This window comes from Oncorhynchus mykiss, chromosome 22 (genome assembly GCF_013265735.2).
Source record: "Oncorhynchus mykiss isolate Arlee chromosome 22, USDA_OmykA_1.1, whole genome shotgun sequence".
NCBI classification, from domain to species: Eukaryota; Metazoa; Chordata; class Actinopteri; order Salmoniformes; family Salmonidae; genus Oncorhynchus; species Oncorhynchus mykiss.
Genome location: NC_048586.1, coordinates 20,269,646 through 20,282,157, shown reverse-complemented (window position 1 = coordinate 20,282,157; position 12,512 = coordinate 20,269,646). Strand labels below are relative to the sequence as shown.

The 12,512-nt window shown below is 43.3% G+C and overlaps 1 protein-coding gene across 2 annotated transcripts; it reads right to left on the bottom strand.

Annotated features, from left to right (window-relative positions):
* Window positions 1–305: 305 nt before the first annotated feature.
* Window positions 306–12,512, bottom strand: asb1 (ankyrin repeat and SOCS box containing 1). 2 transcript variants are annotated; one of them, XM_036958947.1, is made up of 6 exons: window positions 12,147–12,512; window positions 11,592–11,733; window positions 10,913–11,215; window positions 10,108–10,502; window positions 6,142–6,255; window positions 5,292–5,993 (listed from the first exon to the last, which is right to left on the bottom strand). In XM_036958947.1, exons 1-6 carry the CDS (start codon window positions 12,256–12,258, stop codon window positions 5,935–5,937), a joined length of 1,125 nt encoding a protein of 374 aa, XP_036814842.1. In that variant the 5' UTR covers window positions 12,259–12,512; the 3' UTR covers window positions 5,292–5,934. The 2 variants fall into 2 exon arrangements, with proteins under 2 accessions (XP_036814843.1, XP_036814842.1); XM_036958948.1 differs by lacking the exons at window positions 5,292–5,993; window positions 6,142–6,255 and adding an exon at window positions 306–1,614.

Genomic DNA, 12,512 nt, shown 5'->3' with positions numbered 1-12,512 from the left:
TATACCTAAAGTGGTCCTAAAATTAAAAATCAAATAGCTATATGAGCCATTGTATGACCCCCCCCCCCCCCCAACGGTTTAGATTTACAGAGGTTAAAAGATGCATTGTGAACTGAGGAGTGTGGAGAAAGCATTCAAATGTACATTTGAACAAGATCAGGACACAAGACCCATGTTGGTGCCAGGTATAAACAGGACTAATGGCAGGCAAAGACGTGCTTTCCAAAGAAAATGAAATTGGAAGCGGGTGTGAGAAAGATAAATGATAGCGCTCTCTTGTTCTCCAAAAAGACGGGAAGAAGGGGGAAACAGACATTGCTTTAGTTGCAGATCACTTTGTAGGTGGTACAGAAAGCCCTAATACAGAGAAAATAGAAAATAAATATGTTTTTGGAATTATTGCAATTATGTGGAAGGTATGCAAATAAGTCAAGAAGCAACTCATACCGACTCATACAGAGAATGGAGGCTTTGTCACAGCAAACAAGCAATAAACAACGTTTCTGATGCACTGTACACTGAGTGTACAAAACATTAGGAACACCTTCCTAATATTGAGTTGCACCCCCTTTTGCCCTCAGAGTAGCCTCAATTCGTGAGGGCATGGACTCTACATGGTGTCGAAAGCATTCCACAGGGATGCTGGACCATGTTGATTCCAATGCTTCCCACAGTTGTGTCAAGTTGGCTGGGTGTCCTTTGGGTGTTTCCCATGTGTATTCTTGATACACATGGGAAACTGTTGAGCGAGTAAAACCCAGCAGCGTTGCAGTTCTTGATACACTCAGACCGGTGCGCCTGGCATCAACTACATTACCATACCCCCCAAAGACACTTCCATCTTTTGTCTTGCCCATTCACAATCCATGTCCCAAGGTGTAAAAGTATTTTTTTTAACCCATCTCCTGCCCTTCATCTACACTGTTTGAAGTGGATTTAAAAAATGACATCAATATAGGGTCATAGCTTTCACCTGGATTCACCTGGTCAGCCTATCTCATGGAAAGAGATGGTGTTCCTAATGTTTCGTACACGTAGTGTATTTGTATAGAAATAAATTATTGATCTATTATTCTTCAGCTATATAGATTCATTGACTTTTTGGGAGGTATTTTTGACAACCATGTTACCAGGCAAAGAAACCCTTCCCCATTTCGTTTGCAACTTTGAAGCTTCCTGCAGATTTTGCTGCTGCTGAACCAACCTACTGAGCAGTCCTGCCTTTGAGCAGAGAATGGGGGGGGGGGGCTCAACAGCTCAAGCTGAGAAATAAAGGGGCCAAGCTGAGAAATCAAGGGGCCTCAACAGCCCAAGCTGAGAAATAAACAAAAAGATGACTAGTTTTATTTGTTTAAATTATGCCCAGCTCATGAGGCCCCTTGATTATGATGTGAAGCCTGAGGCAATTGCCTCTTCTGCCTAATGGTAAGTCCGTCACTGTTCATAATAGCATAACGATAATCAAAGGCAAGGCCTGCCAGAGTCAGTTCTGGTGAAGCAGGAAGTTCTGAATGGGGTCCGGGAGCGGTAGAGATGGGATGTGTTTTAGCCGATGCTTCCCCATCACTTTCCTAATACTGATCCGACATTGGTAGGTCAGCCTACGAGGACATCCTGGGGGGAAAAAAGAAGGAATTTGTTATCAACAGCATAAAGACACATTTTAACAGTCTAACATGACATTATCCATTAAACTTGAATGATACACATCAACAATAATCTGATGGCAATTATGAGAAAATATCATATAAATCTACAAAACTCTTCCAAAGGCGCATGGTAGTAGCCTACATGAATGTCATACATATTTCCATCCAATTGACCACAGATGTGAATATTCTAAAATCTGCATATAGAAAATAAGTGCATTTTCTCACCAGTGGTGTTTACACCAAAAAAAATCAGTGTGTGATGTGCGGATAAAAATCAATGCGTGATGATGTAGTGCACCCAAAAACATGTACCGAATAAAAATCTGAAGTTCAATGTGTTTCCATCGCATTGTCCACTCTACTCATAGTTTTGTCACAAAAACTGTCACGTTAAATCGCAAATGTGCCCACTCTGGACTTGGCATGTGCGCTCTAGCCAACAGCAGATACTGTACAGTGTGGGTATAGGCTAGTCATGATGAGATTATTATGGATATTATTTGTATTTGTCAAACGGCAATCGATATTTACTGAAAAGTTTACTTTCGATATGATGGTTATTATATCAATATTTGTAATTAAAGGCGTTTCCACCTCAATTTCTTGCATAATTCATTTTACCAACACAAAACGATCCCACCATGTTGAACGAACAAATTATCTGTCAGCATTTATACAATTGTTCAGACAATTCCTCTTTCCATCACAGCTGGTGTGTTAAATATATATATCTTTTTTTATGATTATACGGTATGGCTTTACTCTCATAAAAAACTGTGGATGGAAATGTGGTTTATGTTCCATTTAATTTTATGGCTAGTGCAAACTATGCCAAACTTTGCTGACCTGTCAGCAGTTCCTTATGTTTAAAAAAAAAGAAGAAAAACATACACCATTTTCGGGTAGGTCCATGGATCCGAGATAAACTGCCAGAGGAAGTTAGTCTAATTTCATAAAGTAAGAAAGTCATGAAATTTCAAGGAAGTAATCTGATAGATGTGATGTGTCACAAAGTGCTATACAGAAACCCAGCTTAGAACCGCAAGCGAGGCTCTGCATCTGTCTTCGTGCTCCTAGACCTTAGTGCTGCTTTTGATACCATCGATCACCACATTCTTTTGGAGAGATTGGAAACCCAAATTGGTCTACACGGACAAGTTCTGGCCTGGTTTAGATCTTATCTGTCGGAAAGATATCAGTTTGTCTCTGTGAATGGTTTGTCCTCTGACAAATCAACTGTACATTTCGGTGTTCCTCAAGGTTCCGTTTTAGGACCACTATTGTTTTCACTATATATTTTACCTCTTGGGGATGTTATTCGAAAACATAATGTTAACTTTCACTGCTATGCGGATGACACACAGCTGTACATTTCAATGAAACATGGTGAAGCCCCAAAATTGCCCTTGCTAGAAGCATGTGTTTCAGACATAAGGAAGTGGATGGCTGCAAACTTTCTACTTTTAAACTCAGACAAAACAGAGATGCTTGTTCTAGGTCCCAAGAAACAAAGAGATCTTCTGTTGAATCTGACAATTAATCTTAATGGTTGTACAGTCGTCTCAAATAAAACTGTGAAGGACCTCGGCGTTACTCTGGACCCTGATCTCTCTTTTGAAGAACATATCAAGACCATTTCAAGGACAGCTTTTTTCCATCTACGTAACATTGCAAAAATCAGAAACTTTCTGTCCAAAAATGATGCAGAAAAATTAATCCATGCTTTTGTCACTTCTAGGTTAGACTACTGCAATGCTCTACTTTCCGGCTACCCGGATAAAGCGCTAAATAAACTTCAGTTAGTGCTAAATACGGCTGCTAGAATCCTGACTAGAACCAAAAAATTTGATCATATTACTCCAGTGCTAGCCTCTCTACACTGGCTTCCTGTCAAAGCAAGGGCTGATTTCAAGGTTTTACTGTTAACCTACAAAGCATTACATGGGCTTGCTCCTACCTATCTCTCTGATTTGGTCCTGCCGTACATACCTACACGTACGCTACGGTCACAAGACGCAGGCCTCCTAATTGTCCCGAGAATTTCTAAGCAAACAGCTGGAGGCAGGGCTTTCTCCTATAGAGCTCCATTTTTATGGAACGGTCTGCCTACCCATGTCAGAGACGCAAACTCGGTCTCAACCTTCAAGTCTCTACTGAAGACTCATCTCTTCAGTGGGTCATATGATTGAGTGTAGTCTGGCCCAGGAGTGGGAAGGTGAACCGAAAGGCTCTGGAGCAACGAACCGCCCTTGCTGTCTCTGCCTGGCCGGTTCCCCTCTTTCCACTGGGATTCTCTGCCTCTAACCCTATTACAGGGGCTGAGTCACTGGCTTACTGGGGCTCTCTCATGCCGTCCCTGGAGGGGGTGCGTCACCTGAGTGGGTTGATTCACTGATGTGGTCATCCTGTCTGGGTTGGCCCCCCCCCCCCCCCCCCCCCGTGTGCCGTGGCGGAGGTCTTTGTGGGCTATACTCAGCCTTGTCTCAGGATGGTAAGTTGGTGGTTGAAGATATCCCTCTAGTGGTGTGGGGGCTGTGCTTTGGCAAAGTGGGTGGGGTTATATCCTTCCTGTTTGGCCCTGTCCGGGGGTGTCCTCGGATGGGGCCACAGTGTCTCCTGACCCATCCTGTCTCAGCCTCCAGTAGGTTTGCTGCAGTAGTTTATGTGTCGGGGGCTAGGGTCAGTTTGTTATATCTGGAGTACTTCTCCTGTCCTATTCGGTGTCCTGTGTGAATCTAAGTGTGCGTTCTCTAATTCTCTCCTTCTCTCTTTCTTTCTCTCTCTCGGAGGACCTGAGCCCTAGGACCATGCCCCAGGACTACCTGACATGATGACTCCTTGCTGTCCCCAGTCCACCTGGCCGTGCTGCTGCTCCAGTTTCAACTATTCTGCCTTATTATTATTCGACCATGCTGGTCATTTATGAACATTTGAACATCTTGGCCATGTTCTGTTATAATCTCCACCCGGCACAGCCAGAAGAGGACTGGCCATCCCACATATGCTCTCTCTAATTCTCTCTTTCTTTCTCTCTCTCGGAGGACCTGAGCCCTAGGACCATGCCCCAGGAATACCTGACATGATGACTCCTTGCTGTCCCCAGTCCACCTGACTGTGCTGCTGCTCCAGTTTCAACTGTTCTGCCTTATTATTATTCGACCATGCTGGTCATTTATGAACATTTGAACATCTTGGCCATGTTCTGTTATAATCTCCACCCGGCACAGCCAGAAGAGGACTGGCCATCCCACATAGCCTGGTTCCTCTCTAGGTTTCTTCCTAGGTTTGGGCCTTTCTAGGGAGTTTTTCCTAGCCACCGTGCTTCTACACCTGCATTGCTTGCCGTTTGGGGTTTTAGGCTGGGTTTCTGTACAGCACTTTGAGATATCAGCTGATGTACGAAGGGCTATATAAATACATTTGATTTGATTTGCAGATGTTGATAGCAGTCATTGTTTTACAAGTCACAAGTAAGTCTCAAGTCTTAGCATTCAAGTCCCAAGTCAAGACAGGCAAGTCCCAAGTCAAGTCTCAAGTCCTAAACAAGTCATAATGTGCTCATCACAAAATGTTCCATTTCATATTTTTAAGAAGAGTAATAGTTAGTATATTAAATTTACACAAATCATGAATGCTTTTAAAAATATATATATTTATTACTTTACAAATAAACTTTATATTTCCATGGAAATACATCAATATGACAACAAAAACAAAATATTGTAGTGCTCTCTGTCTCTATCCAGATATATTTTAGACACCTAAAACAATTCTGCCATAAAGTTACAATAATTTATTAAAAGGTACATCAAAACAACTGCTACTGAACTTCAAGTAGGCCTACAATTTGAACACTGGCCTGACTGTCTGAGAAAAAAAATACAGATCCCAAAGATGGGAGATAAAACCTGAACATGGAGACTACGTGTGTGTGTGTGTGTGTGTGTGTGTGTGTGTAATGCATAAACAGTTACATTTTTTCTCTTATCTCAGGGCCCTATGATGCATTGCACTTGCAAAAGACCAAATTCGATAAAAGTCTGTCAGTCATTTGTGCACGATGAGGCTGCAGTATGATGCCACCATGGCTGAAGACACGCTCCACCAGACTGGACGCACTGCCAAGACCCCGATGGCCACTCGGGACAGTGAAGGAAGAGCCTTCATGTTCATCGCCCAGAGGTAGTGACTTAGCTGTAGTGGTCCCAACAGCTTTCTTCTGCCTCTTACAGTGTGCTGCAAAAAGCCCTTTTTCTTGTACAAGGCTATGGTCCTCTCGCTCTTATTTATCAACAAGAGGCACAGCTTGCTCAGTCCCTTCAGCATCTTGCAGAATCCGTTCTGGCAAAATATGTTAAAGCATAGCAGAAACAAAATGGCCGGTATTACAGTATTGGTGATGCAGTGGGTTAAAATGAACAAGTATTATTGTTGCAGTCAATTGGATTAAATTATGAGAAAAAGTTACATTAAACTCAATAATATTTACCTTTCACTCTTTGTGCCACCTCCTCTTTGACCTTCTCCTTGACCAGCACATGGTGCTCTACCCACATCAGAGAAAAAGCCAGATCCACGGCAGCTGCTTTGAGGTAGACTGGATCTGAAAAAGGGGCAGTGATTCTATCTTGTGTCCTGGCCATTTTCACATTGATGAAGATTCCAATAAATATTTTGTTCAGGGATGCCTGGAGACTTCTGACCAGGCCGCTCAGGAAATGGACTTGAGGCTTCCGCTGCTCCAGGTGGTGATTCAGGGTCAGGACCGAGGGAACAACAAGTCCGACTCGAGTCCAAGCCATGTGACTCGAGTCCACACCTCTGGTTGATAGTACCGTAAGATAATGGTGTTATTGTCATCAATGAGTTTGAGAGAAAATAAATACTTAGTGCAGATATGTCAACTATTGTGTGTAGATGTAATGTAATAGTCTCGTGTTAACATACCTCCAAATCACGTTGTTGTCACGCCGCTCCTTTGGAAGTCCGAAGATGTTTGTATTGGCCGAAACGGCTAGATTGAAGCGCTGCATTTAATGTACATTTCAAGAACCCCCCTCCCACCCCACATGCCCGTAGATTGGGTGCTGCGTGTTTTGACGTGTGTCACTCCGAGGACGTTTTATTTAGAAGGTTCGTGTGAGGACGAGTGTGGAGAACGCATGAAAATGTACATTTGAGAAGCAGTGCGCACTCCCGTGCTACTGTATGACCTTTGACCAATAGAGATTAAACAAGATGACTACATAAAGTCATCACAAGCTTGTAACATAATAATCAACGTTCGTGGGTAGCTAGTTAGCTACCAATTCTTTGTTAGTTAGTCTGCGGTCTACGCACATTACAATGGATATTCTAGACAGCTAAACATGCCAAAATGAACACAGTAGGTATTTATTAACGTATCAAGATAAAATATTATAGTCAGGCAACATACTGTATGAGACTGTGAGTGGGAAACTTTTCACTACGACGTCAGAGCATATTTTCTCTCGCTTTGGAAATATGCCCAAGCAAGGTCGTTGATGGGTTTGACGTGTTGCCGGGAGTCACTGATTTACACTGGGTCTCCAACCCTTTTTAGACACTTTCTACCATTGACTTCCCAGGCTTTCCTGATTAGGGAAAGCCTGGGGTTCTCGACGAGGCTAGTTATGTAAAAATCAATTAATCAAGAAGTAACGTAAATTAAGAGTTTAATTCCAAATATATATATATCCATTTTCAGAAATGTTTGTAAATTAGCTGTTATTTTTTTTAAGAACTTATGAAAGAGATGTGGCATGGGGTTGTTCAATGACAGACATGTAACAGTGCCTTCGGAAAGTATTCAAACCCCTGGACTTTTTTCACATTTTTTTTATGTTACAGCCTTATTCTAAAATGGATGAAATAGTTGTTTCCCCCTCAATCTACACACATTACCCCATAATGACAAAGCAAAAACAGGTTTGTATAAATTTGTGCAAAAAAATTGAAATATAACATACATATGTAATCAGACCCTTTACTCAGTACTTTGTTGAAGAACCTTTGGAAGTGATTACAGCATAGAGCGTCGCTGCACAGCTATTTTCAGGTCTCTCTTCAATCACGTTCAAGTCCGGGCTCTGGCTGGGCCACTCAAGGACATTCAGAGACTTGTCCCGAAGCCACTCCAGCATTGTCTTGGCTGTGTGCGTAGGGTCGTTGTCCTGTTGGAAGGTTAACCTTCTCCACAGTCGGAGGTCCTGAGCGCTCTGGAGCAGGTTTCCATCAAGGATCTCTCTGTACTTTGCTCCGTTCATCTTTGCCTCAATCCTGACTAGTCTCGTAGTCCATTCCGCTGAAAAACATCCCGCCAGCATGATGCTGCCACCACCACGCTTTACCATAGGGATGGTGCCAGGTTTCCTCCAGACGTGGCGCTTGTCATTCAGGCTAAAGAGTTCAATCTTGGTTTCATCAGACCAGAGAATCTTGTTTCTCATGGCCTTTTGGCAAACTCCAAGGGGGCTGTCATGTGCTTTTTCCTGAGGAGTGGCTTATGTCTGGGCAATCTATCATAAAGGCCTGATTGATGGAGTGCTGCATCTCCCATCTCCACAGAGGAACTCTAGAGCTTTGTCAGAGTGACCATTGGGTTCTTGGTCACCTCCCTGACCAAGCCCCTTCTCCCCCGATTGCTCAGTTAGGCCGGGCGGCCAGGTCTAGGAATAGTCTTGGTTGTTCCAAACTTCTTCCATTTAAGAATGATGGCGGCGACTGTGTTCTTGGGGACCTTCAACGCTGGTACCCTTCCGCAGATCTGTACCTCGACACAATCCTGTCTCAGAGCTCTACGGACCATTCCTTCAATCTCATGGCTTGGTTTTTTCTCTGACATGCACTGTCAACAGTGGGACCTTATATAGACAGGTGTGTGCCTTTCCAAATCATGTCCAATCAATTGAATTTACCACAGGTGGACTCCAATCAAGTTGTCAAACATCAAGGATGATCACTGGAAACAGGATGCACCTGAGCTCAATTTCGAGTCTTATAGCAAAAGGTCTGAATACTTACGTAAATAAGGTATCTGTTTTTCATTTTTAATACATTTGTAAAAATTCTAAAAACCTGTTTTTGCTATGTCATTATGGGGTATTGTGTGTAGATTGCTGAGGAATTTTTTTATAAAAAAAAAAAAATCAATTTTAGAATAAGGCTGTAATGTAACAAAATGTGGAAAAGGTCAAGGGGTCTGAATACTTTCCGAATGCCCTGTATTTGATTGAAATCAACCACTTGATGGTTTCATTTCAGAGAGACAAATGATCATGTTTTGTTGCAAAATGCTATAAATCCGCCTCACTCTCGGAGGAATAAGTAGTAGTGATGGGTTTTACACAGTAAAATGTGATAACCTCATTGTTTTTTTTTTTATAAAGAACTGTACAAATGATACATTTGTGACATCAATATATACATTTGTGACATCAATATAAAACAATAAATCAATAGAGTGATATGAGATTTGTATGTAAAATATTTACATTTGACATTTTAGTCATTTAGATGAGACAACCATATATCCACAGTCAAATATACAGAATACAAATATATCATTCCAGCTAAACGATGGATATATAGTGTTTTGGAACTAAACTCTTCAAATACATTTAGTTTAATGTCAATGATCGCAAAGGTATCGGCAAGTGTTCATTTCATATTTGTGATGTGTGCAATGTATGTTGCTGTTACAGTGTTTATTTATTTCACCTTTATTTAACCAGGTAAGCTAGTTGAGAACAAGTTCTCATTTACAACTGCGACCTGGCCAAGATAAAGCAAAGCAGTGCGACAGAAACAACAACACAGAGTTACACATGGAATAAACAAAACATACAGTCAATAACAGAAAAAAAAGAAAGCCTATATACAGTGTGTGCAAATGGCATGAGGTGGTAAGGCAATAAATAGGCCATAGTAGCGAAGTAATTACAGTTTAGCAAATGAACACTGGAGTGATCGATGGGCAGATGATGATGTGCAAGTAAGGTCTAAAAAAAATAGCGGGTCCGTGTCACATTGGGTCAGGTGGGTTACCGGAAGGTATATTTAATTTAAAAATGGAAAAGAGATTGAAAATAAATTGAAATATGTACAAAAAAAAGACGAAAAATACAAAAGTACATGAGAGGACAACAAACCACGTCTGCACTGCTACGCCATCTTGGATGTATATGTATGTACATTCACCCTTTTCAGGTAAACACTTCTGCCATGTTGCGACGGTAAGCTTTCAATAAACTCATAGGCGACAGTCAAACAGACACAAACACATAAAGATGCTCTTCATACACGCAACCCACTACTACCATTATTATTTCTGACTTTTCACATCATAGCGCCTCATGGCTCTAGATAAGAGTGTCTGCCAAGTGACTAAAATGTAAATATAATGGTGCTGTGTGAAGGTTGAAACTCTACTCACTCCTGGCCTCCAAGTAGAGCTGCAGGGCTTCGGGGTCAACCCTCTCTCGGCCCCCGGCGGTCGCTCCCTCTCGGTGGGGCTGCTCCCAGGGTACCAGGCTGGGCTCGGCACCGTGGTCTAGCAGCAGTCTGACGAACGCCGCCTCACAGCCGTGTCTCAGCACCGCATCCAGCAGGCAGGAGGCCAAACCCTTTGCTAGCGCTTCGCGGCTCACTGGTCCGTTGTAGTTGTAGTCCGGCTGGGCGCCGGCCGCCAGGAGCAGGCTGAAGCAGTGGAGGTGGCGGTAGGCGGCGCTGATGTAGAGCGGGCACACCACCAGTGTGGTGAGGGTGCGGGCCGCACCAAACGGGGGCCTGGCGCCCAGCTGGTGGTCCACATCCACGTCGGCATGGAACCTGGAGAGATGGGACATGTTGATTAGGCACCATAGGGGGAAAAAAATATTGACAAACAGGAGGGCCTACCTGACTGTCCAATAAGAAAAGCTAATTTTTGCGTTTTCCATTGCGTGCCCTAATGAACACGACCATGGTGATGGGACATGTTATGAACAGACAACAACACTGATCAATCAGACAATAACACAAAAGTAATGGAGAATAATTGTGTAATAAAACAATAGGTTTTTTTCCAGAATGTATTGGTTTCCTTCCTTCGCCAAGAAAAATGAGCCCTGATTCCATTATTGGTCCTAGGCAATTCAATCAACAAATACTAGCAGATGACCCCTCCTATAGCCATTATAGCCTCCTTCATTCCATCCAATTCAATCAACTAAATTGGCATGGAAAGTTAAAGCACTCACCTGATGAGCTCTTGGAGTATGTCCACCCTGCCTACCCGTGCAGCGTGATAGACGGGAGTGCTGCGGTGGTGGCGGCTGCCGTTGGGGTCAGCTCCAGCTTCCAGGAGGATGGTCACACAGTCCAGGTGTCCGTTGACCACCGCCACGTAGAGGGCCGTCTGACCCTTCACATCCACTAGGTCCACCTTGGCCCCCTGGCCTATCAGATAGGCCACACAGGCCCCTTGACCGGCTGTGGCAGCGATGCGCAGAGGGGTGCAGGGCAGCCAACCACAGCACCATACAGACTTCTCGTTGATCCGCCTGACAGCCAATAGGAGATGTTCGTTCAGAACTCATACCAGTTGTAGTAGACTATTTTAACTGTCAGAACGCTGTTAAATAAAGGGGCGGTATTGCCGATGGTGCCGTATCCTAAAAAGTGTTTCCAATACACACACACTTACAAACTAAAGAGAGATACAGAAGGGTGGAAGGGATTTTCTTGCAATAGGCCTACATCTTGAATATGACTGTGTTGGATATGAAAGGGGTAAGATAGTGGCTATCTGACTTTGCTAAATACAGTGTGTGCATAGGATATTCACATTCATGTGGGAAGTGAGAAGGGTGCAGAACAGGTTGGAGGTGGGGGTAGAGAGTGTGCAGTAAGGCCCAGTGGCCTCCCTCCTTCACTCACTCTCTGAAGCTGTCCTCCTGCAGCAGGTTCCTTAGAGTATCCAGGTCTCCTACGTAAGCAGCGTTGTGGAGCAGCGCGTCCTCACTCTGCTCTTCAGGCTTTTTATTGAACTGCTCCTGCAGCCATTCCTTCAGGTTACGGCCTGGATGAGAAAGAGCAAAGCTAAATCTCCAAATACCCAGATGAGATGATGCTGTGCTAACTGATTTGCCTAGCATTTCCACTACCACTGGGTTGCATAGCGACTATAAATAAATTACACACCATCCATGCATGCACATATTGACTTGATGTGTCATTGATGTACACATTACCTGGATAGTATAGTGAATTACGAATAAATTAAGTGATAAAGGGGCTCAAATCGATATAGTTCACTAACATGGTATAGTTTGCGTAATTACGCAGGCGTATGCAACGCAAATTGTAACCACAAATAGCCCAGCCAGCTTACTGAGAATACATCTAGTTTCTCACAATAATGCTAATGCAGCTGTATTCTCTTGCACAGCTAGGTGGTAGAACAGTGTAAACATTCAACGTGTTGTGTTTTACCTGCAGCTGTCGGGCTGGGTAGGTCAGAAACGGTGACAAGGGGACAGATGATATTCGGCGCAATGGGTGGGTCGACAACATCACCCAACTCGAAGCCTCCGCCGTCCGCCATTTCTCCCTAATAATAACTTCTCACGCTTCTTTGCAGGGTCTCCTACGAAAAAGCGCCAGAACTAGGAAAGTGATTACCTAGCTAGTGTTACCAAAACGACTTTGTCATACCGTCCGTTGTGCCATTGTTGTTGTAATTGAATATATTTATGACACCTCACTGATCACTCCTCTTTTTTCGCTTTCCCTATCTGAGAGACGAGAGTGCGACTTCCTGGTCTTGGAGTCAGTTAACGGGGAAATCAGCAACCCTTG